The sequence below is a fragment of the Sorex araneus genome, chromosome 4, assembly GCF_027595985.1.
Source record: "Sorex araneus isolate mSorAra2 chromosome 4, mSorAra2.pri, whole genome shotgun sequence".
Lineage (NCBI taxonomy): Eukaryota > Metazoa > Chordata > Mammalia > Eulipotyphla > Soricidae > Sorex > Sorex araneus.
In genome coordinates, this window is record NC_073305.1 from 134,541,238 (window position 1) to 134,567,252 (window position 26,015).

A 26,015-nucleotide genomic window follows, 5' to 3' on the forward strand; every position below is an offset into this window, starting at 1 on the left:
GGCTAGGGTATTTTCTCAGACTTTCTCCTTCTAGGAGACACTTTTGGAGTAGTGGTTGGGTAGTTTGTGAAATGTCCCTTGCCTGAGACTTGTCTGCTGTTTCTCTCATGATTAGACTGGAACTGTAGACTTGGGGCAGGAAGACCACAGAGGTTCAGTGCTGCTTTCCTCATCATATCAGGAGAACTTGTTAGCACTATGCTTCCCCCTTGCTCCCTTGAGCATGTGTGGAGGTTTACCAGATGTCTGTGCTGAGGCATCTCTGCTCCTGCCCTGCCCCTGAGTTGTTTTCTTTGGCATGAAATTTCTGTTGAGTTTTGTGTAGTTTGTGTAGTTCAAAGAAGTTATCTGCAATAACTGTAAAAGCTATTGAAGTATTTCCTATTTTCTAACTATAAATGTGTGAGAGCAGATCTTATTTACTTCAACCAAAACAACTCCAAAACAACTTATTATAGTAGATTGAATATAGAGACAAAAATGAGAATCCTGCTGTCTCTTAAGCCAGACATTACATTTGTTTTCTTAAGTATAAAGCAATGTTACTTTTCCTTCTAAATTATTTTTATTCTGAAAATATTAGTTTTCAAAAATGTTGTTTATGTCAACTTGATGGGTTGAATGTAATAATGTTAACATTGCTATTTAAAATAAATTGATGCATTTTTAAATTTTTTGTTTCAGTCTCTGATATAATAAATTTTGGAAGAGGTAACCTTCCTAAACAAAAGATATTAGGGCTTCTCAGTAATTTTTAAGAGTATAAGGTGGTCTTGAAACTAGTATGTTTGAGAACTACTTGCTTTAGGGTTAAACTTCTGTGGTCCAAAAAAATGAAAGAATCCTATTCAAAGAAAGCAAGCCAAAATGGAATTCTAAAGGCTTAATGAGTAAACTGACTATACCTAAATTTTCCTTATTGAGAAATGTAATTTTTACACCTGCAGAAAATTGTTTCCTCAACTGATAACTATGCTCACAAGTAACTATTTGCAAGAGTAGTTTGTTATTTGTGTCTTAAAAATAATGACAGGTGGCCAGGTGTGTTTGTAAAAAGTCTGAGCAGAAAAATATATCAGTTGATGCATATGCATAGGTGTACACATTGTTCACTCTCAACTTCTTGTTCATTAGCTTTCTTCTTTGGCTCTTAGTATTCAATGAATGGAGGTCTATCAGGTATGTGTTTTGACCTTATTTGTCTATTAATCTTGATTATATTGTATTAGTTTATATATATTTATAAGTCTCTTAGCTTCTCCCTGATAGTTAAGAGACATTTCTATTTCTCTGTTGTATGCTTTATTTCATGTATTGCAAATGAAGTTCTTGTGGATAACTACTGAATTGTGTCCTGTGTTTGATGTACTCTTGGTAAATACTAAAGGATGAATAGCTTTTATCTCTAGCATTTGGCCATGAGTCAAGGCTGATGGTATCTGGATGCCAACAGTAGTGATTAACATTGGGGAATAAGGGTACTAATCACCAGAGTGGAGCCAGCCCAGGACTTTCCTTGGCCCCATTTCCCTTCCCAAAGCAAAATCATTCTGGTAATAGTGCCCATCTGCAGTGCCTGTCCCTAAGCACGCTGACCTCTGACAAAGCCATGCCCCCGTTGGGCAGCCAGCTCATCTTGCTTGCATGGGCTGAGGGCTGTTTGTCAGATTTCTCCACGAGAGAAATACTTCCTCTTCTCATTTTTTTTGTGTGCTTTTTGGAAGGAAGTTCTGGCCAAGCTAAAGCATAGCAGACAGGTAGGGCAGAGAGATATCGCAAAGACCATCGGAGCAAATGAACGAGATTCATGATGGTAGAAATGTGAACTCACTGTCAAGTATGAGCTTTATTTTTTTTTCTTTCCCTGCCCATGTTTCTGGTCAGCCCTTATGCTAATGGGTCAGAGTGTTGCTGTTAAAAGATACCTTGTAAGTCATCTCATTTAACCATTTAACCAAGCCCGAGTACTCCCAACAAGACCCTTTACCTTCCACAGCCAATTTAGGGGAATACAGTTTGATGTGTAGGGACAATATGAACATTTGAAGTAAGGTATAAAATTCCAGTCTGTGAAATTTCATGTTGTGTGGTTCCTCAGAATTACATATTTGGGATAAAATATCATAATTGACCCATATTATAATTTAATTATAAAGGTAATATATATACCAGGGAGATACTCTGAGTGTTAAATATATGCCTAGCATGCTTGAGGTCCTTATTTTGATCCCCAGCATACTGCAAGTTCCCCTAACACTGTTTTTTCTTTAAATGCAAGTGTTTATTTAGATAATCTATTTACAACATGCAGGGCTTGGGGGTTCCCACACATTTGTGATGCCCTCCTCCATAGCAGATGTACTTATCTTCTTCACCAACAGTCATTTTTTCCCTCTGGCCCAGCCATGCCATAGGTCACAAAACACAATTCTGCAGTGATTATCCTCAAAGAATTTGTAGGAATGATCTCCTAACCCCCTGGAGATGGCCCAGATACAGCCTGTGCTACCTGAAAACTAGGGGTTGAGGGGGAGGGCTGCTGATGGAGTAGTACTAACAGCTCTAACAAAGGTACTGAAGTCAAGGTCCCAGGGTTCAACATGGGGAATGTGGTAACTGAGGAGACCATGATCCCTAGCTTTCTGGATGGCCTGAGTCAACTTCTTATGCTGCTTCATACAGACTTGTGTAAGGAGCATGGAAGATGATGCCAGTGTGACACAGGAAAACTGTTTCTGGGAATCGTTTTTTCCTTAAGAAAGTTTTTTTCATATCCTCCTCTTTTTTCATATTTCTTTTAAAGATCACTCTTTAAAAGAAGCAGGAAAGTATGACGAACTAGTATTTGCTTCATTCTCTGTGCATAATGTACTATTTATTTGCTCAAACAATGATAAGAAATATAAGTTAAAATTTTCTTTTGTGGGGCTGGAGCAATAGCACAGCGAGTAGGGCGTTTGCCTTGCACGCAGCCGACTCAGGTTCGATTCCCAGCATCTCATATGGTCCCCTGAGCACCACCAGGAGTAATTCCTGAGTGCAAAGCCAGGAGGTAACCCCTGTGCATTGCCAGGTGTGACCCAAAAAGAAAAAAAATTTTTTTTGTTTTTGGCAACACTTGGGGGTGTCTCCTAGAGCAGTGCTTGGGTGGGGAGTCACTTCTGGTGTTGCTCAAGGGGTCATGAAGTGCTGGGGAATCAAACCTGGGACTCCTAATTGCAAAGTCTAGGCTCCAGTCCTTTGTGCTGTCTCATACCCAACCCATGAGTTAAAATTCTTTGATTAGTTGTCAATGTTAAAACTACATTTAAAAAAAAAAAGTGAATTATCTCATTTAATTTTAAATGACTGGGATTAATTCTGTAAACTAAAAATCCATATAACAAATGTAGGTGAAAATCAAAACCAATCAATTAAGATGTCCATAAAACACTTTTCAAAAACTTGATTTTTGCAAAATAGCGTAATTCTAATGATTTTTCTAATGTTTACCTACTAACTGATTTTCTTAGTTTTTGTTCAAATAATTCTTTAGTTCATAATTTTTAAGTTCTCCCCACCATAAAGTGCCTTGTTTGATATATTCCATGGTAACTTCCCCTAGATTAGAGAGTTGAATTAGCATTGGTAATTACTTCTTAAAGTGCTAATTAGAATGTTCAATAAAATATTGAATCAAGAAAAATATTTTGAGGGAAAGAATATTCTGAGCTGAATATACTGCCAAGATGGCATAAAATTTGTATATATTTTAGGGTTAAACCTTATTTAAAACTTTTATTTTTTATTAATAAGAATAATAAAAGATAATAAGATAATAAAATATCTATATGATCTCCCCTATAGTTGTTAGGTTAATTCACTGGTCAGTAACTATTTGTTAACCTCTTCTATAGCTTATATGATATGATGTTATAAAGAATACAAAATAAATGTAAAAATTTTCTTTCAAAGACTTTTTTAGTAGAAAAAATAACATCCCACATGCCAGATAGTGTAGTAGAAAGACAGAAAGAGATCCAATTTAGCCAAGAGGTAGGAGTTCTAATTGCCACTCAGGTGCTACATAGCTGCATGACCTTCAACACTCAGTCTGAAGTCAACAAACTTCTCTGTGCTCAAGTACCCCATGTGTAAAATGCATAATATAATTAGCTGATTTCCATTGTTACTTTTATCTGTAACATTCTAGTTCAAAAATATATGCCAACTGGTTAGAAGTATCAGGAGTTAAAAGTAGAGATTGGAAAGATTGGGGAGGCATTGACGATACATGAGTCCATTAGCACACTGGTCTTGACCTTGAAATGTGAGTGGAATTTACAGCTAAGTGATGGAATTTCAACTACAATCTGAAGCAAAACACCAAATGTTTCAGTTGGAATAGAAGATGCTTGCCTAGTAAGAGCAAGAGAATGGGGAAATAAGAATGAAAATCTCAGATATCTGCCATAAAAAAACAGGTAGAGATACGGACTTCTTACCAGGATTTGCAGAATTATTGAAGTTTTTGAGCAGCATGTGGTACCCTTAAATAATGTTTATGAAGATTAATAGAGTACTCTGAGAAAGTTTGTCACTTTGAACAACATGTTCCAGTGAGTCAGAAAATAGCATCTACTCTTAGGAATATACTTTGAAGGAAAGAAACTTGGCTAACTGAACCAACATGTTAGATAATGCTGCAGTGCTACAAAAGATCCCTACCACTTATATAATTCTCTCATGAATCAACAGGTATTTATTTACTGGGTACTTAATGGAAAGCTAGCATAGTTCTAGGTGCCATCGGGGTGCCAAGATGAATGAGTCAGCTTTCACACTTAGCAGCGTTAATTAAGAAGAGAAATGTAACCAGTACATAGATTACTAGCATTGGAGGTAGATGTTAATAAACACTACAGTATTCATAGAAATAGAATGCTGTGGGTGATCAATGAGAACTTGGAGCTCTAAGTTGGAGATTCTGTTGGTGCAAGTGAAGAGAGGGAGTGTGAGAGGTGACTGACTGTTTGCAAGATAAGGAGGAGTCTTCAGATCTTTGTGATCTCTTCTGAGACTTTACATTTCTATGAAAAAGATAGAGGTAGAAAAGTTCAGAATATGTTCATAAAATTGAAGACTCAGTTATGGATGATTCTGCTTCCATTAGTGATGGAATAACTACCTCACCAATTCACATGAACAACATACCTGTAGTTCTGGAAAAAATCTAAAAAATAGCTACTAGAAGGCACTGTTGAGCATCCAAAAGCAGGAAAAAGAGCCCTTAAATTCTTGTTTTTATAGTTTTGTTTCCCTCCTCAGAACTTATAATATTTATTCATATGTATCACTGTATCACTATATCACTGTCATCCTGTTGTTCATCGATTTGCTCAAGCGGGTGCCAGTAACATCTTCATTTGTCCCTGTGGTGTGCTAGTCTAGCCCAATGGTATCTGCTCACTCCAGTAACACTAAGAGCACGTTGTTGTTACTGTTTTTGGCATATCAAATATGTCATGGGTAGCTTGTCAGGCTCTGCCGTATTCATATGTGGGGTATCTAAATATTAGTAGAAATCTACAGTAGTCCTAGTCTGAAAAATAGGAGAATGGCTGTAACAGGTAGAAAGTAAGAGGAAAACAAAGAACCACAGAGCAAGAGCCCTAAATTCTTCATATAAACTAATATGTTGACTTGTAAACTATACATGCACAACTAAGGCTAAAAAAAAGTGAATAGAGATTTCGATTGCTGCCCATTACAAAAGAGAGTGAATTGGGAGCTGAGCTAAGTTAATTACCTGCTGAAATAGCAACAACAAACAACAAATCATTATACTTTGGTAGAATAAATAAAATCCCAGATCTCCATAACATATAATTTAGAATATCCAGAGTATAATCCAAAATAACTTAGAGTGTGCAGGTACAGGAAAGCCTGACCAATTTTTTAAAAAGGAAAGATTAACTGAAACTGACCCTGAGATGAAACAATATTATATTTAGAGACAAGCAGCTTTTATATTTATTCTTGAGTACATAAAGAAAAAATACTGAATTAATATATTTTTATACATGAACTAATAAGTAGAAAACTTAGAGAAATTTAAACTATAAAAAGAACTAATGTTGATGGATGTAGTATTAGAATTATGTGTATGAAATTATCAATAGCAGAATTTTAAATCACAGAATCTGAATCAATAAGAATTTTTTTAAAAGAATGTGAATATAAGTAATAAAAACATTAGATTGATATTTTTGAAGTTTTCTCTGTGTTCTTGATACCAGAATACAGGTGACAGGAGAGCCAGTGAACTTGAAGGCAGATCAGTAAAAATGACGTGGTGTGAAAAAAGCAAAAGGAAAGCAACAAAATCTGTTTACATAAGAAACTGTATCAAAAGATTTACCTAATGTCATTGGAATACCAGAAGAAAGGGAAAGAGATAAATGAGGCAAAGAAATTATTTTGAAGAAATAATGGCTGGAAAAAATCTCTAAATTTTGCAAAAGATAGAAATTTGCAGTTTTAGAAACTCAGCAAACTCTTAGCAGAAACAAAAAAAAATCATTCCATGGTCAAACTTTTGGAAACCAGACTTCTCAGAAGCATCAGAAACCTGAAAACTGTACCATAACATCTCTAAAGTGCTCAAAGGAGAAATCTGGTAATACAGCTTTCTCTACACAGATAAGTGAGTTGTGCATTTTTTTTTTTTTGGTGTGGGGCACACACACCTGGCAGTGAGCAGGATTACTCCTAGCTCTGCACTCAGGCATCACTCCTGCTAGTGCTCAGGGGACTGTATGGGATGTCAAGGATTGAACCTGGGTTGACTATCATACCCACACAGGCAAACATCCTATCTACTGTGCTATCTCTCCAGGCCTGTGTGTCATACATTTTAGATTGTGCATAGGAGGCATATGCCTGTTGCCAGTAATCTAACCCATTATAGATGGGTTGAATTCAATGTAAAGGGGCTTGCAGGCCAGATAATAAGATTTGAATTAGAATCTTGATCAGGATCAAAGAAGCTAGTATTTATTTTGTTAAACAGGTTTGTATTGGACAAATTGACTAAGTTGTCCAATGCAGCTGCCATATGTGGAGCCTCAGTGGGCATTAGCTAAAACTTCCCTTCAAAGATGGGCATGGGGTTAAATGAGTGAACCCTGCCTTTATCTGAAGAAAGGTATACGAAACCCTAAAGATAGACACTGCCCCTCGCAGCAGGATGCATAGCCTGGCAAAGAGAACCTGGACTGGAATTTAGCTCCTAGTTACTCCTTCGGTCAGGTGTGATTTATTGGGAAGAACAGATGAATAGAAAAAAAATCTATAGAATTGGGTACAGAGAGGTCTCCAAAACCAGAAAATGCCACTGAAGGCATTTTCAGTTTATATGAACAGAATGGCAGAATCCTTAATAGAAATTCCAGGGATGGGCAAAGGGGACTTAGCAACAATCGGACGTTAGTAATTATCTTTATTATCTAAAGTTCTCACTGACATTTTGTTTTCTGATTTTATTTAATCTCCTATTTAACTAAAAGTAAAAATCTACAGATGCCTTAAATAAATAGGGAAATGCGAAGTCCGAGAGATAGCTCAGGAGGTAAGATGCTGGCCTTGCCTTACATGTCCTACTCCACTTTGAATCCCCAGCACTACATATGATCCCCTAAGTACCGTCAGGATATTGCCTCCAAACCCCCAACATATATATATAACAAGAAATAGAAAAATGAATGTTTTTCCTGTATTTAGTATACCTTTGATTCAAGAAATATTCTGTGTTTAACATGACACACACAAATAGCATTAATTGATTTTAAAAAGCCAAGACATAGGCAAAAGTAGACAGTAGTTAAGTTGAAAGAAGAAAAATTGATACTCATAAGCCCATGTCATAAATTTTTACATAGTTTTTTAAATTGAAAAATTAGTACAATTCATAGATTCATTTCAACCAAAGAGGGGAGAGATATTTTATAGGTTAGAAGTTGAAACAGATCAGTTGCTCAGAAGTGAACAATTTTCTGGCACTTTCAGAAAGGGATTTCTGAAAGATGCTAGCAGACAATTTTTTCTACATCATTCTTGCTTCCAGTCCGTATAGTATAGATTCTTAAAAACAATCTTGGAGCATAATGACAGAGTACCCTTCAGTGAAACTAGTGTTACAACCAGAGACCCATAAAGTGCTTTAATGGCAAGCATTTATTTTTATCATGGGACTTGATCCAGAGAAATAATTATAAATGTTTAGAGAATGAGTGAGCCCATCCCTACAAACGCAGTTGTATCTTTTAATAAAATTGGGACAGCAGATAATTCTAAGTTGTTTTTTTGGCAAAGAAGGAGTAAAGAATTCTGTTGGTCTTGCTCAGTTTCAAGAGTTAGCCCCTTTTGTGTATCCGGAAACATGGAGAGCATTCAACTTTGCACTGATCCATTTTTTAAAATGTCTTAAGAATATGAATCTCTATTTTTTTTACTGAGTATTTTTATGATTTCAAAACCAGAAGAGTGAGGGGCGGGGGAGAATAATAACTCTTTTCCAGCTCCAATTAGACTTTTCGAATATTCAAGTCAAGCGGATTCAGTTTCTCCTCGGTAAGCTCTCACAAGGAAAAACAAAACAAAGACAGCAAAATCTCCGCATCTGTAAAACCTTAACATGTTCAGAAGTTATCATCCTCAGTCTAAAAATAGGTTCTTCCAAAGCCTTTTCCCTCTTTTCATTGTCCTGTCACTTTTCATGCTTCTTACCTCTGATTTTAAAGGAAAAAAGTACTGATTGACCTGTCATTTCAAATACACATGTATGGCCAGCAGCACGGGCTATAAAACCTGGTTATGACCACATTGGTAATCTTTCAAATTTCTTCTGGGTAGCTTTGAAAGCCAGACAGATTCCCAACTGTTTTCCTCCTGTGGAGATGTAGCAAATACTGCCCTCTACCGAGAGAATACTCTCTCTGGTTAATGATCAAGTGGTTAGGAAAAGATTTCAATGATTTTGGTAGAATCATGTTACTAATTGCCTCATCTTTATCAGATGCATGCTTAGTAAAGCAATTATATTCAAAAATAGAAAACAAAAGGATGAATACATTTCAGCATTGGCCACTTTTACCTTTTGTACTTAGTAAGGTCAAATATACTATAATGCCTGCAACATTCATAATATTATGTTTGATGTTATCTATAAGGGAATACCTTTCACAAAGGAATTAAGGTGATGGGTGGTGGCATAGCATTATTTTAGTAGAGAAGTTTGTGAAATAATCCCAGCAACTGTTGAGATGTGTTTCCTTCCTTGCCTCCACTTCACCAGTGTCTGATGCATTGCTGGTCTCTAGATTAGTCATTCTATAACTCAAATTATAATTGTAAAAGTCATTACACATCATTAATTCACAGTAAAGGATCATTTTAAACTAAATACTTTCCAACCAAAAACTCTTTAAAGAAAGTAACTAGTGAGAATAGAGAGATCTCAACAGATCCTATGCTTTGCATACAGGATATCTGGGTTCCATTCTTGACATCACAAAATTCTCCAAGCACCACCAGCAGACACCCCCAAACACTGAGCTGGGAATAAGGCCTGAGAATTACTGGGTGTGATCCCCAAACAATTAACCAGTAAATAATTATACATGCTCATGTACATTTTGGGGCTAGAGCAATAGCACAGTGGGTAGGGTATTCCCCTTGCATGCCGCTGACCCGGATTTGATTCCTCTGCCCCTCTCAGAGATCCTGGCAAGCTACCGAGAGTATCCTGCCCACACGGCAAAGCCTGGCAAGCTCCCCATGGAATATTAGATATGCCAAAAACAGTAACAACAAGTCTCACAATGGAGACGTTACTGGTGCCCGCTTGAGCAAATCAATGAGCAATGGGATGACAGTGCTACATATACATTTTTAAATGGTATTTTAAAAAACTTTATTTAAACACTGTGATTTACAAAGTGGTTCATAATACATTTGTTATAGGCTTTCGATGTTTCAACGCTAATTCCACTACCAGAGTGACTTCCTTCCACCATGTCCCCATTTTCCCAACCACACCCCCCCATGCCCCCACACACAGCTTCTGCCCTCTTAGCAGGTACAAAATAATTTATTTTATATTACTTGTTACAGCTAACTAGCTAATGGAATTATCAAAAAGTACTACAGTCAAAGAAAATTTGTGAAAATTGTTATATCTCACCATGGGGTCATTAAGCCCTTGTCTGAAGGTTTACTAAGCTGTTTGTTGTTAGTTGAGCCCTCTAGATAATCTAAATGTAAATTATATTTTTAAAGCATTCTCAGTTCCAGGATATGGAAAGTATGTGTGTATGTATTATTATTAGGCAAAATGCTTAGCATAACACACTGTACAACTTACATGTATTGTTCCTTCATTTCTAGAACATAATTTGTTGAGGATTGGTTAAAAAATTTACAGGGGAGCTGTGAGAAACAAAACCTAGTGAACCAAAGTGTCCCTGCAGCTTCTCATAACATTTTTTTTTTTGCTTTTTGGGTCACACCCAGCAATGCACAGGGGTCACTCCTGGCTCATGCACTCAGGAATCACTCCTGGCAGTGCTCAGGGGACCATATGGGATGCTGGGATTTGAACCCGGGTCGGCCGTGTGCAAGGCAAACACCCTACCCGCTGTACTATCACTCCAGCCCCTCCTCATAACATTTAAAATTCTCACATTACCTTAATGTAGAAACTTCACATACCACAAGAGCTAGTAGGACTCTGAGTCTAAGCAATTCGAGGAGTCTCATGCAAAGGGCAAATTCTGGGACACGCTGTTGTGAAGGAGGCTGTGAGTGCCCATTTCCTTGGGCCTCATCATGCAAAGATGCAACCCTTCATTCTCAGCTCCAGACCTTTTTCTGATTCTTTTAAATTGAGAATTCTAACTGAGTAAAATCCCTAGAGATAATTTTTGATGGCACAAGTATTTGAAGCGTTTTTTAGTAATAGGCTCTAAGCTACATGAATCATTCACTGTTAATCCTGTGAGCATGACTGGACCCCGTTTATCCTGTTTCTAGAAGGTGCAATCCTTGAGTTCCCTTAAAACTTTAGTAGTCTGGGCCAGAGAGATAGTTCAGTGGGTAAGGCACTTGAGTTTGATCCCTAGCATCCCATATGGTCCCCTGAGCAATGCCAGGAGTGACCCCTGAGTGCAGAGCCAGGAGTAACTCCTGAGCACCAATGGGTGTAGCCCAAAACGCAAAAAAATCTTAGTTGTCTGTTAAACAGTTGGACACTTAATCCTAGTCAGGAGGCTAATTAGTTAGAGACAAATTTATTAATTTAGTAAGTTAATATTATTAAGTTTCATAATACCAGGTATTTAGGAATCTATTCCGCTAATTTTTTTTTTTTTTTGCTTTTTGGGTCATACCTGGCGATGCACAGGGGTTACTCCTGGCTCTGCACTTAGGAATTACCCCTGGCGGTGCTCAGGGGACCATATGGGATGCTGAGAATCGAACCGGGTCGGCCGTGTGCAAGGCAAACGCCCTACCCGTTGTGCTATTGCTCCAGCCCCTATTCCGCTAATTTTTACCATCTCACAGAGATTTTTTTGGAGTTTTTTTTTTTAATATTACATTGGAATGGACTGGAGCAATAGCACAGTGATTAGGGCATTTGCCTTGCAAGCAGCCAACCCAGGTTCGATTCCTCTGTCCCTCTCGGAGAGCTTAGCAAGCTATTAAAAGTATCCTGCCCACACAGCAAGCTCCCCATGGTGTATTGGATATGCCAAAAAAACAGTAACAAGAAGTCTCACAGTGGAGACGTTACTGGTGCCCGCTCGAGCAAATCCATGAACAACAGGACGACAGTGCTACAGTGCTACGTTGGAATTAATTGCATCTTGCTTGCATCCAGTGACCCTTATTAATGTTATACTAATGAGGATACCTTATTAATGTAGTACTAATGAGAATGACTTTCTAATCTTTATTTTTTTAATATAGTTTCCTACTTTTTTCATTTTGGTTTTCTAATAGGTAATACATCTATTTGGGGGAGAGGAGGTGAGGTGATTTGGCCCACACCCAGCAGAACCCCAGGGTTATTTGTGACTCTGTTTTCAGGGGTCATTCCTGGCTGTGCTCCAGGATCTGTATGTGGTGTGGGGGGGCGGAGGAAGGTCAAGTGTGGTCTCCTGCATGCAAATTATACGCTCCAGCCCACTGCACTATCTCGTGGGCTCTGCACCAGTTATTTTTATGTCAGCTTTTGGATTTTTCCACTCTCAAAGCAACAGGAAGTATTTGTAATAATACAGTCAGCACAGTGATTTTCACATGATAGTCACTCGATAGTTCTGATTTGATGTGGTTTGTGTTTTGAAAAACTTGTCAGTTCCCGATCCCCAGAATTTGGAGATCTGTTAAATAAGAAGGCTAGTGGAATTAGGGTGGGAAAAGGGCACTAACTTTTTGTTTAAACAAAGTTTAAACTTTTGTTTGTTGTTATTTCTACAGACTCTTTGCTAAAATAAAAACAAGCACTCTCCTATAGAGTACTGTATTAGCCATTCTTATTTGCCCAGAGGGTACAAAGTTTAGCAAAGTTCCAGCAGATTGAGATAAAATTAGCTTCCTGCAACTGAGACTGTATAAGCCAAGTAGTAAAACATTCTTAAAGGGCACCTTCTAAAGTAGAATGTACAAGAGTTGGTAGAATTTTCTGGAATGGCAAGATAATTCTCAGCTAGATGTTCTGGATTTCATTTTAATGAGATTTATTATTAATATGCCATGTGACCAATCTTGGGAAATTATTTTCAAATACATGTCACTATTCTATTGTTCTAATTATCAGTCTTTTAAAATTTGGTATACACAAGTTGTTTTAACATCAGTTCACATTGTTTTGTTTGTTTTGAAAACCACACATTCATCCTAATTTCATTTAAACGGGTTTTTTTTTTTCTCTATTAAAAGATACGTCTCTTTAAGATATGGGCTATTGTCATTTCTCTGTAAACAAAGCAAGATGCCACACATACTCATTTAATGAGGAGCTATCAGAGTATCACTGAGGAATTTGTAAAAAGAAATCAATAGATAAAGAATTACCTTGAGGACAGTATAATCTAGACAGCGCTTGAAAGAATAATCGTCCTACTTGAGCTGAAATAATGGTGGCAGAACAAGCGTTAGCCAGGCGGTGAAAAAAGAAACTCAAACTGACAGCTAATTCGCGTATGCTGAAGTGGATCAACTGCTCACTGCAGGGTGTTGGTAATGCGGGATGTTTCACATTGATGTGGCTTTGAGAAAATCCCAAGTCCTGGCACCCAGGTTAGACTGCAGCAGGCAGCTTCCTATATTCATATGGGAGAAAAATACCTCAGGCCAGCCCTTTATTTCTGAAAGTTTGTTCAACAAACTGCTACATATCATCCAGCTGTATACTCAGTAATTAAGGAAAACAAATGCTCTCTGCAAACTCATTATAGATTTTAAAGTTCCTTAAGTTTTCATCAGGTTTCCACAGAAACAAAGAGTTTGAAACAATAGTCGAGAATGCACAAACCATCGAATAAATGTATTTTAATTGTTCCTGTTTAGAAAATTATTCAGATAACCAGCCACATCAAAGACTATTAAACTTTTTAATTGCTCAGGTAGAAAGATAGAGAATGTCATCATTATCTGTCATAAGAAGAATCTACATTAGATAATGCTACTTAAATTTTGAGCTAGAATAACACTCAAGGATGTTACTAACTGAAGTGGCATTTAGTACTCAAAAATAATCATATGCTTTAATTATTCATAGGACACAGTGCATGAATTTACAATACTAATTATGGTTTCAAAAGTATCTCATGCTATGGTTTACTTACATAGGCGGCTCAACTAATGCAAAACAAAAGTATAAATATTTGCATGTGCCATCGGTATCTTGTGTATGCAATTCAGTAGGATGGTAGTGAGGTCAAAGGAGCAGAGGAATGTCCCTTTTCCTTGTAGAATTTAGTCCCCTGCCCATGTGTTTATTAATATGCATTCAATAGGTCTCATTGCTTGTGACAAGGACTTGGTGATTGTGTATTCATTTATCCACTAACCTTGTGTTATGTAAGACTCTCAGCTGCTCTGTGCTGGGGGTGGGGCACAGAGGTGAAGCAGATAATACTGATCAGGGACTCTCAGATTTGTACAGTGAAGTGAATGAGATTGGCAGCTGCAAACTTGAACAGATTTGTGATTCTTTTAACTCTTTAATATTTGTGTTTATGTTGAATTTTTCCACATTCACTCATTATTAGAGAAGATGCTGGGAACTAAATAGCAGGATACTTTGAAATCAGTAAAAATCGTCATATTGTTTCACATCTATTTTTACTTTTTTGTATATTTTTTGAATATAAGTGCAGAAATATCTAAAACAAAAAAGACCAAGAAATACTGCTAAGTCTGCAACTCACGCCTTTTAGGTTTATCAATATTTTAATATGCTTAATTTTTATCTCCAAATACATTTTTTAAAATTTACTTTTTATTTTAATGAATCACCATGAGACAGTTACAGACTTACCAGACTTTCATGATTGCATTTCAGTCAAATAATGTTCGAGTATCCATCCCTCCACCGGTGCCCATTCTCCACCATCAGGGTTCCCAGTATCCCTCCCTCCCACCCCCATTCCTTCCCATCCCCTGCTCCATAGACATTTTTGAGCAAAGCAATTATAAAAAACTCCAGTATCATGTGTTTTTTTTTCAATTATATTTTTTATAATACACGTGTTTCCATGTCATCAAATACTTTTTTTTAAGGGGGGGGGAAGGTGCTCTCAAGCAGTTCTCAGGAAATTTTCTGCCCATCAGGCTGGCAGTTCAAAGCAGAAGTCCAAGGATGCGGTATTGCCGGTATTGCTCAGGCTCTGCTGCGCCAGGATGCCCAGACCATCTTGGTGGTGCTGGAAGCCTCTGGGACCGCATGTGGTGAAACTTGAGGGATCATATGGTACCAGAAATCAAGTCCAGGGTCTTACCCCCTAACCACTGTACTGTCTCCTATTGCAGTTCATCAAATATTTTTCATAAACACCATATTTCTTGGAAATCTATTATTCCATTCTGCCAACATCCTATAATCTACTGAGCTATTTCTTTGTTGTTATATTTTAAAGTTGCTTTACCGCTTTTTGAAGTTTGATTTCTAGAAGCAGAATGACTAGTCAAGTTTATGACTTTTAGTGTTCTTTATAGAATCCAATAATCATTTTTCTGGGGTAACTGAACTAATTTGAGTTCCAGTGGATATTTCATTACCTGCTTTCCAGCACTGAGCAATATGATTTATCCTTTGTTTCAAAATGTTATATGTGAAATGATGTTACTCTTATTTTAGCAGAGGATGTGACTCAGCAGTAGGCCACTTGCACTGCATGTGTGAGGCTCTAGGTTCAACTCCCTGAATCACTGCAGCACTGTAGCACTGTCATCCCATTGTTCATTGATTTGCTCGAGCGGGCACCAGTAACGTCTCCATTGTGAGACTTGTTACTGTTTTTAGCATATCGAATATGCCACGGGGAGCTTGCCAGGCTCTGCCTTGTGGGCAAGATACTCTCGGTAGCTTGCCGGGCTCTCTGAGAGGGACAGAGGAATCGAACCTGGGTTGGCTGCTTGCAAGGCAAACACCCTACCCTCTGTGCTATTGCTCCAGCCCAGCTCTAGGCTCAACTCCCAGAATCATTAACAAAAATCAAAACCAAAAAAAAACCTATTCTTATTTTATTACTACTAAGCTTGATTACCTTTTTCATTTGTTTATGATAATCTTATACCTTTATATTTTCAGTTAATGAATTGTTTATTAAAATTATTTTTCCTCTGAAATACTTTTACACTTATATTTTTATTGCAGTCAAACCTTGCTTCATCTAGTCCCTTTTTCAAATCAACTTGCTCTCTCTGTGGCTTTCTGTTTGTATTCTTTTGGGCCCCTGTCTTTTATTTAGAATACCATCTACTTTTCTGGCTTTTTGTCTTCATTTAGTCCTCTACGTTTTACCTTGGGAAATATAATTTATTTACCATAAAAGTTCCAAACATTAAAAGTAATTGAAGATAAAATAAGTAAAAATATATTTTTATATTTATTCATTTTATAAGGCCAATCCTTTTCTATAAAGCCTGTTCATATTTTTCTTAACATGATGAACATGCTCTTAGTGATTTTTTTAATAATGTTGGAGCACTGCTATTTATTCAGCCATTGATTAAGCTGATTGAATTAGGCATGAAACTCCACTGTTAGTGACTCTTAAAAGAAGAACTTTTCCTAGTAAATCTTTAGAATGTATAGTATTGCAGTTAGCTCTTGCTGTATGACAAATCATACCCATATTTAGTGGCTTAAAAAATAAAATCAGTCTTCATTATTTCCCTGTAGACTGCAGGTTAGCTGGGAATTTCTTTGGATGTCTTTTGGGCTTACTTATGTACCTGCAGCAGTTTTGCTAACCTTGGTTGGGCTCTCGTCTGTTTTGGGATAGCTGGCTGTTGAGTGGCCTCAGATGCTTTCTCAACCCCTCCTTACAGTCTGGCATCTTCCAGCAGATCAGCTTAGATACTGTATCAGAGTGAGCAGGAGCCTGCTAACTTATTATGTAAAAGTTGTTAAATGATAATTGGAAGAAACTCTGCATATAAATTTTGGGAGGACACTTGTCCCAAACAGTGCTCAGGATGACTGCGGCAGGGGGTGGGGGTCACTCCTGGTTGTACTCAACCCAGTGAGAAGTTTTCTTTATAGTTCCAAAGAACAAGAATTCTTGTTCTGGACCAGGGTTGTGACTCAGTGGTAGAGCCTTACCTTGTATGTGTGAGGTTCTCAGTTTGATCTCTGGCACAGTAAAATAAATAATAAATAAATAAAAATAAATGGTAATATTTTTTAAAAACTCATCATTCATACAAGATGGAAACTATTGTTTCTTTTTTTTTCCTCTTTGGGTTGAGCAACAAACTAGAATGCATGCTTTGCATGCAAGACTGACACGTTCACCCCTGGTACTACGTGGTTCCTCAAGCATCAGCAGGAAAGACCACCAAGTACTGAAGCCAGGGGTAGCCCCTGTGACTACTGGGTGTGACCTAAAAACAAGAAAATAAAAAAATTTCCCCTTAAAATTATCATTTTTCCAAGGAAGTGTTAAGAAGTCTTCCTCTTCCATTATTGATGCACTCTTTCTTTATAATTTGCATCAGCTTTCTAGTTAGGACAATAATGGAAGCTGGATGAAGTAAATCACCCCAGAGCCTCAAAAACTTCACAAACACACACATATTTCTTACGCATATCTTCACACAGCTTCTTTAAGCCAGGAAATGCTTGAAAATATGCTTCAGTGTCTCTTTTCAAACACTTCAACACTGGAGCCAGTTTTAAAAAAAACAACTCTTTTTAAAGAGCTTTTTTTGAAAAAAAAGTCCTCAGATTTTAAATTAATCTTATTGAAACATTTCTTTTGAGAAAAGATTTAGTACATCTCATTCTTTTTGCTCATATTTTTAAAGTAAAAAGTAATATTGCTCTCCATGGCCTAAATTGGAATTTCTTTGTCAACTAATAGTCTTTTTTTTTTTCATTTATTGAGTCACTGCGAATCACAAAGTTATTCATGATTGAGTTTTAGGCACACAATGTTCCAACATCAATAATCCCTTCACCAGTGCCCACATCACTCCACCATTGTTCCCATTTTCCTTCCCACTCCACAGCCTGCCTCCATGATAGGCACCTTTTTTTTTTTAATTTAGGTACTGTGGCTTACAGTACTGTTACTAATAGGGTATCATGCATATTACTTTATTGCCTTTCAAAAAATATGGAACACTTCACAAATTTGTGTCATCCTGTGCCAGCGCCTTGCTAATCTTCTCTATATCGTTCCAATTTTAGTATGTGTGCTGCCGAAGTGAGCACTCAAATACCATCTCAGTGTTGCACAATCATCACAGCTGTCTGTACCCAGGATGTTTTCTTCATTCTAGACTGAAACTCTGAGTCCACTAAACAGTAACTCTCCATCTCTCCCAGTGACTGTTTTTTTCTTTAAAAGGAGATAGACATTAAACATAGTTTTTTTTTAATGTGGTTCATGAGCGTGTAATTGTTTTTAGGGATATGAAAGGGAGGGGTATTTGCTAATATAATGGCAAATGCATAACCTACTGACAAAGGTATATAATTTGTAAAAATAGCTGAGTGGGCAGGATTCTGATTTTCAGTTGCCCTAGGCACTTCAGTGCACTTCTGATAATGATTTTCCCTGGGCATGGAGTTATACTGATGGAAATCACATCCATGAATAAAGAGTGAGCTTAATTATACATAACTACATACCTAAAATGAGGTTATACATGTTTTACACATGCTTTCTGATTTACAAAAGATGAGATGCTAAATTCTAATGGATCTCAAACAAGTAATTTATCAGCCTCGGGGCCTGAGGGTCTTAAGTAAGAGTTATCCTTCTTACATGGAGACACTGTTTCTCAACTTCCCCCTTTCCCTTAGGAACATATTTTTGTTTCAGGGAACTCCCACAGCCCAACTGGTTCCTGCGATGAGTCTGAGCACAGATGATGCACAGAAGCTGGCTTAGAGTTCGGGCAGCAGTTAGTGCTCTGCAGAACTAAGTGGTCCCATTGAGAATGATCCTCTTTCTATCCTTTGTAAAGAATGTAAATTATTTGTATCAGCCCAATCATTTGAGAAGAATACAAATAGAAAGCCACCAGAATGTTTGAGTGCAAGTGTATGCATTGTGCTGAATACTTTACCAGTTGAACTTAATCCTCACAATCCTCTGTGGTAGGAATCAAATCCCCATTTACAGATGGGAAAATGAAGGAACTGAGAGACATAACTTGTCAAAGGTGTGCAGTTAGAAAATAACAGACTAAACCGAAAGAGTTTAGGCCACAGGTTCCTAACCTTATCGGACTTTCCCTTTGCTTTCCCAGAAAAAAAAAAAATCACTCAGCATCCCCTTAGAAATGCACCTTCATGAAGCAAACAAACAGAAAGTTCCCCCTTCCCCATTGCACCCAAGTCTATTGCCCCTTGGATCACTCTTGCATGGCCCAACAGGGCAGTATCGTCCACTCTGGAAACACTGACTTAAACCTTTTGTTCTAGCTTCTCTCAACACATGCCTCTGATTCATTAGGCTGGACAGCAGGGGTCCCAAGAAAATAATCTGCACACTTAAGCCCTTTCAGGGATGAGCTGAGGATCCAAGGCCTCAGAGGGGATGGGGGACAAGGTCTCCTTCAGGCCTTTCTCTCTCTGAAAGAGATAGAAGTGGGGCCTTTCTTCCCCCACTTCAATCTCTCCTCCCCCAGGTTCTCTCTATCTCTGTCTCTCTTCCTCCCTGTGTCTCTGTCTCTCACCCCCAGCCCCTTCCCTGCAGATCACTGACACATTTGATTACAGCACACACCATGCATCACATTCTTTCCATGTGGTGCAAATCGCTGTCCAGGAAGAGTCTTCATGGGTTTGTCCAGAAATTGAAGAGGCTCAGTTGTTTGTGCCCCCAGGATTGACTGTGGTTATTGAGGAGCTTTTCAAGGGACCTCACAGGAGTTCCTGCCCCTCAATGTCTGGTCTCGGCTCCTGCTCACAAGTCTAGCAGGACTCTCTTTTTCCACACTCACAGGGTCCAGCCAGCCACACATAACCTAAATTGAGAGGAGATTGTGATTCCTGGGAATGGTCCTGATCCCCAAGAATGGATTGCAGATATGTTTTTTTCACTTTCTAGGTTTTTTTTTTTCATTCTTATGAGTTCAATTAATGTTTCAGGGACAAGTACTTTATATCTGGAGAGGACACCTTTGTGAGTGAGCCCTGCTCATAGTGACCTGCTGCTGATGGCGATCAGCAGTGTTGGCACCTTCACCTGAGTAATTGTTCCTCAGATGAAATGGAAAGAATTTTCAGATGGTTTTCAGGCCAAAGCATAGTCTTAATTTCAAATGGTCACTTACTGTTTAGCATGCCATTATAGCATAATTCCATTGACCACTTGTGACAGCAGTTGAGTCATAGGAAGAATTTGTTTGATGGGATTTAGTAATAGCACAGCAGGTAGGCTGTTTGCCTTGCACACAGCAGACCCAGGTTCAATTCTTCTACCTCTCTCGGAGATCTGGCAAGCCACTAAGAGTATCTTGCGGGCATGGCAGAGCCTGGCAAGCTACTTGTGGAGTCTTCGATATGCCCAAAACAGTAACAATAAGTCTCATAAAGGAGACGTTATTGGTGCCCGCTCAAGCAAATCGGTGAGCAATGGGATGACAGTGATACAGTGATACAGATATTCTAGAAATAAAAGGTTATAGAATGAGGGTATGAAGACATGTACTTGGGATCATGCATTTGCTCAGGCCAAAGAGAAAAAAAAATTATAGTTACAATCTTGTGTGGACAAGATTTATTTTTTAAGGTTTTTAAATAAGGTACCAAGTGAGGTACTGAGAAATAGTCCTTCACTCTCCACAATAGTCTTCTTTTTGCTCTTACCCACTTTTATTTATATACACTTCAAATTTTATCTTCTCTAGCCTAAGCTACTCTGAAAAGCCCCATTTGCTCAAGTCGCTATCTCAGAGTTATCCTAGATAATGGAAAATGTGACTGAAAAGAGGGATCTTGAAGTTATAATGAATTCATAGGAGACCAGAATCAGCTTCTTAATGTTGTTATTTATTTTATTTTAATGGCAGCCACTTGGAGCCAGTGATTATTTGGAATTATCAAAGAATTTTGATACAGTTATTTTACGAAACATTCCACAATTTACTCTGGCAAAGAGGACTCAAGCTCGAAGATTTATAACTCTCATTGATAACCTGTATGATTTTAAGGTAAGGACCTTGCACATTTTCTGAGCTAAACATTTTTCTCTGTGGAGCCACATTACCTGGACTGGAATCCTAGTCTACTACTCACGTCAGTTCTCTCGGTCTCAATTCCTTCATTTGCAAATTGAGCATAGCAGTAATGTTTACTTCAGAGAGTTAAGAGGAAAACAAATTAATCCATGAGAATAATACTTGGCACAAATGCTACCTAATATTAGTAGTAGAAGTAATAGTAGGAGTCGTATAATATGTGTTCATCTGTGATGACATATAACACTGTGCTATTTCTGTATTGAGTGCTCAACAAATATTGGTTCATATAAATTATGGGAGAGATGATTGAACGGCCAATGAGCCCTCCCTAGTGTTGGGGCTAACTCTAGTTTTGACTCAGAAACCCCAGTAACTAGTATTGTGCTATCTTCTTGTTTGGGTTTTCTATTCATGTGCTCTAACCTGAATTACAGAGCTCTTGTCCTTCCATCAGAGACAATAGGACTGTGTTTAAGGAATAGAGCCAGGGTGAGGCTATCTGCTTTGAAGACTTACTTAGCCTCTTACCTCCAACTGTCTTCTGCAGACAAAGGGGGTTAATCGTGGCACTTATCTCATGCAGTTGTTTTGAAGATGAAATGAGTATTTAAAACACTCAGAACAATCGTGTGGTATGTAGCAAGCTTTCACTGTAGATAAGCTAATGGTACAACAGATCAATGCAAAAGTGAAAGTGATAATATGGCTTCTAATTAGAGGGCATTAAGGGGAGAAAAAAAGGGCCAGAATCTGTTGAGAGGAGGAGGTGAGATTTTTTTTTTAATATTTCATGTATTCATCAAATTCAGCACTTTCGTCATAAGAAATACATTGCTAAGTGAAGCTAGACCTGGCACCATCTTTCATGGTGCTTTGTAGTCCGCATTGGAGAAACACGAATCCAGTGTCCATAGAACTTATGTTAAGTTATCCCTGTGGGCTGCTGTGTTGGAAAGAGGAGAGTTTGGTGCATCTGCAGGGCCATGGAGTCTTGTTTTTGCCAAGAGCCGTGTGGATATTTGTAACAGTATTCACAAGCCATGCAATACAGACAGCTTGGCCTTGGGAAGCCGACAGGAAGCATCCATGTCTGATGTTATACCCGCATCAGACCACAGAATTCCATGGGCCTAATACAGCCACAGCTGCTGCTTCTTCCACCCCTAAGGAATGTACGCTGGTCTTGGCAGGACTGGGGCTGGGCATCGGAAAATGTGTTTCTACTCTGGGGTCATCTGGGCCTTGTGAGGTCCAGATTCCAGAACCCATCCCCTCCCAATCACGCAGGTGAGGGACAGGGTAAGGCCTGGAACCCGGAAGTTTCCTGCGCTCCTCACTGATTCTTAGAAACACGGACAGAGCAGGATGGAAAGGCTCACCTGGGAGGAAGTAGGCAGCATGGATTCTGCTCAGACGCAATGGTGAGGGAGGGAGCGCCCCACCCCCTCTGCTGACCTGCACACCCACTGCTCGCTTGGAAGGAACAAGCATGTGCCAAAGAGCGGGGAGAGGCAAGTGGCTGAGGAGCCAGAGCTAGGGCAGAACGTCCCTCCCACTGACGAGTAGTCCCTTCCCGGCTTTCTCGTCCAGACACAGCTCCAGAACAGCCCCCACATAGAGGGACCACAGCTGGGAGCTCTCTGTGTTGGGGAGCTGATGCTGAGGGGCCTTTGGAGGCAGCTCTTAAGAATAGATGGGTTGAGAATTTACTAGTTTTGTTTTTATCTTTCAGTTGAGAACATCTTAAAGAAAGCCCATGTTCCTCAACTCTTATCTCTGCTACCAATCCCACCTCACCCCTACTTTTTCACTTTTTTTTTAATAAAGTTACTATAGTGCCTTCTTTTTATTTTATTTTTTGTTTGTTTTTGTTTTTTTGAGGAGGGGCATGCCCAGTGGTGTGCAGGGCTTACTCCTGGCTCTGCCCTCAGGAATTACTCCCGGCTGTGCTTGGGGGACCATCTGGGATGCTGAGAATTAAACTTGGGTCAGTTGAATGCAAGGCAAACGCCCTACCCACTGTACATCGCTCTGGCACCTCCTCTCCACTTTTTTTTTTTTCACTTTTATTTAAGTTTCTCCGTTGCTTTCTTTTTATTTTAAATTTTTACACAGGCCACTCCTGGAAGTACTTAGGCTTGGGGACCACCAAGCCTGGTCCTGGGAAGCAACTCCAGGCCTCACACAGACTGTCGTGTCTTCTCCCCCTTATCCCCCACTGCCACCCGGCTCTTCTCACTCCTTAATTAAAGAATAAGAGATATAGCTGGCATCATGATGGAATATTAGACCTGCTCTCCTAACATTTACTTTCGCTAAATCACATATTTAGAGTTTATGCTCTTTTTTGACAGAGTAGTCAAAATGATCTTATTTCAGAAATTGGGAGCATTAAACACATTCTCCTAGAATGTACTGATGGGATTTTATGATATAAGGGTATTCTCATCAAAATAATTTTTTTAAAGTGTCATTTGTGATTAAAAGAATTTATATGAGGAGGTGGAAGGTCATCTGGATATGGAAAAATCCAATCCCAAATGCCAGTAGATTAAAGTGCCGGCATATTTGTTTTTAAAAGATAGCTGTGAATCCTGAAAACAAATGAAAGTCTTAAACATCAAAGAAGGTCTGTTTTATATTTGGCCTGGTAGATATGGTTGGTGCTGTAGAAACAGAAAGTGACCATGCCTGCACTGCCTGATGTCATTGAGAAACTGCCAGGTCAAACTCAGCCTCGTGGGCAGTGTCTGAGCAGGACGCTGTGTGGATGTGCGTTCTGGAAACCTGGGATAATGAGCATAGCAGTGCACTGCACTTAGCAGTCCCCTACACAGAAAAGCGGTCATCTCTGCATCTTGGTTGCCTCGTGGGCACACAGAGTAACTGGGTGTGCATAGCCAAGTCGAAACAGCAGCCTGCAGCTTGGATTTAGAGCCTGAAGATCTAGGCTGGCATCATGAGCTGGACCACTCTGGACCTAACATGGCCCCAAGAAACCTCCAGTCCCTACTTGACAGGATGATGTAAGTTGAGTTGAAATAGTTTGAAAAGTACTGTGCACTTCAAAAAAAAAATCACAACCAGGGGTTGGAGTGATAGCATAGTGGGTAAGGAATTTGCCTTGCACACGGCCAACCTGGGTTCGATTCCCAGCATCCCATATGGTCCCCTGAGCATCGTCAGGAGTAATTCCTGAATGCAGAGCCAGGAGTAACCCTTGTGCATCACCAGGTGTGACCCCCCCCAAAAAAAAAACCAAAAAAAAATAATAATCACAACCTATTAGGGGAAAGGGGAGATGCCTTTCAGAGGAGCAAGGTCCAAGCCCCCTGCTATGACAAACAGATTTTTATTTTGTGCAAGATTCATTCCTAACTCTTCAACTTGGGTAGAAGGCGTCACGGTGCATGGCGTTCCTCTATTTCAGGTGCGCATAATTTGCTCCGCATCGACTCCCCTCTCCAGCCTATTTTTGCATCAACATCATGACAGTGAGCTGGAGCAAAGCAGAATACTGATGGATGATTTGGGGCTGAGCCAGGTAGGCGATATTAACATAATCTCTTTTTATTATAAAACAGCTTAATTGTTTGGGGTTTGATTCGCAGCTACATGTTGAAGGAGGACTGCAGTATATATTTAACCATTGGGTTGCTGCTTCCTGCCAAAGCTAGTCCAGCATACGCATTCTCTGCACCACCCTATGTGGGGAACTGCCACGTTAGACTGGAAGGCCACTGAGTGGTCCTCTGCATGAGGAAAGTCCTAAGGGTGGACTGATGGGCCTGAGGTCACACCACTAGCAAATGATCGACCTTAGCTGGGAACCCCGGGTCCAACCTCACTCTGACATGCAGGAAGCTCTCTCTGGCATTTTTTTTTCTGTGTCTGTTAGAGGACTAGGGTGCTCTGTTATTGTTTCCCAATGTAGTTGATATCACCCTACCCCACCCCATTGTGGAGTGGAGAGACATAGGAGACTGAAACAACCCACAGATGGAACACCCTCAATAGCCTTGGGTGCCACTGAGGGGGACATTTTCCTGTGTTCATTTAAAGAAGGTACAGTTCCAGAGGACATGGATTTTTTTTTTCTCTCCCTGAAAAGAGACTGGTAGACCAAATAAGTTTGGGAACCTCTGCCTCCATTCAGGATGCCAAGTGCCCTGACTTCAAGTGAAACCCACAGTTCCTTCCTGAGTCCAAATGGAGTAGCTGTGGGTGTCAGGCTGTTGGGGCTGGGGTCAGTGCAAGGCTGGCCCCCCCTGGCCAGCTCTCCCGCAGCTGTGGGTCTGGGCATTCCCTCCAGAGTTCACAGAAGTGCCTCTGCACTTCCCTCTGCACAAACATTACAGGGTCTGTTTCCCAACTGCAGAGGACAGAAGTGTTCGCCAACATTATAAAATTATCTCCCTGCTAGCACCTCCCCTTAGCCCCACCAATGAGAGGACCCCCATTCTGCCACCCCAAGATATTGAAAGGCCACTTAGAATGAGGCCATATTTGAATGGAAATAATATTTTCTTAGAGTTTATGGAGAATGAAGCCAAAAACATGAATCTTCTTCTGAAGATGAACTTTCAAAACATGGTTTCCTCAACCCATGTATGGAAACCAGTATCTGCTGAGAACTCTGCAGATGCTGGTTTCTCTGAGGGCAGTTACCTGTCTGAAGCCCTTTAGCTCTTGAGACCACCTGGGCATGTGTGGAAAGCTTGTGTGGACTGGCAGCGCCTGTCTACTGGCCTCACAGAAAAACCCCCCACTTAACCCTGGCTGGGGGGGGGGGTCAAGTGTCCCCTTAGCTCAAGAGCAAAAGCATCCCTGCCCTTCTCAAAGTAAAGATCCAGACACAACATCAGACCCCATGGGAGAACGCATCCAGTTTGGAAGAGTTTTATCTAGGTGTCTCCCTGGACAGGTATAGCCCTGTCCATGATGCCTCCGGGCCATGAGCATGACTTGGCTCCACACAACTCCTGCACTGGTTTTTGTTGTTGTTTGTTCATTTGGTTTGCTTTTGTTTTTTTGGGTTTTTTTTTTTT

The 26,015-nt window shown here is 39.4% G+C and overlaps 1 protein-coding gene and 1 non-coding gene across 3 annotated transcripts in view; one reads left to right on the forward strand and one right to left on the reverse strand.

Moving 5' to 3' along the window:
• AFG1L (AFG1 like ATPase) overlaps window positions 1-26,015 on the forward strand; it is a 191,477-nt gene that overhangs the window by 162,040 nt on the left and 3,422 nt on the right. For both annotated transcript variants that reach the window (XR_008629796.1, XM_004605766.2), the window contains exons 11-12: window positions 20,797-20,937; window positions 24,398-24,511. Coding sequence is in view for 1 of the 2 variants with exons in the window: in XM_004605766.2 (XP_004605823.1) it covers window positions 20,797-20,937; window positions 24,398-24,511 (255 nt within the window). In the remaining variant the exon portion in view is untranslated. The remainder of the gene's footprint in view (window positions 1-20,796; window positions 20,938-24,397; window positions 24,512-26,015) is intronic.
• LOC129404557 (U6 spliceosomal RNA) lies at window positions 17,883-17,986 on the reverse strand. Its single transcript, XR_008629951.1, has one exon. It is a non-coding gene; the product is annotated as a U6 spliceosomal RNA (small nuclear RNA).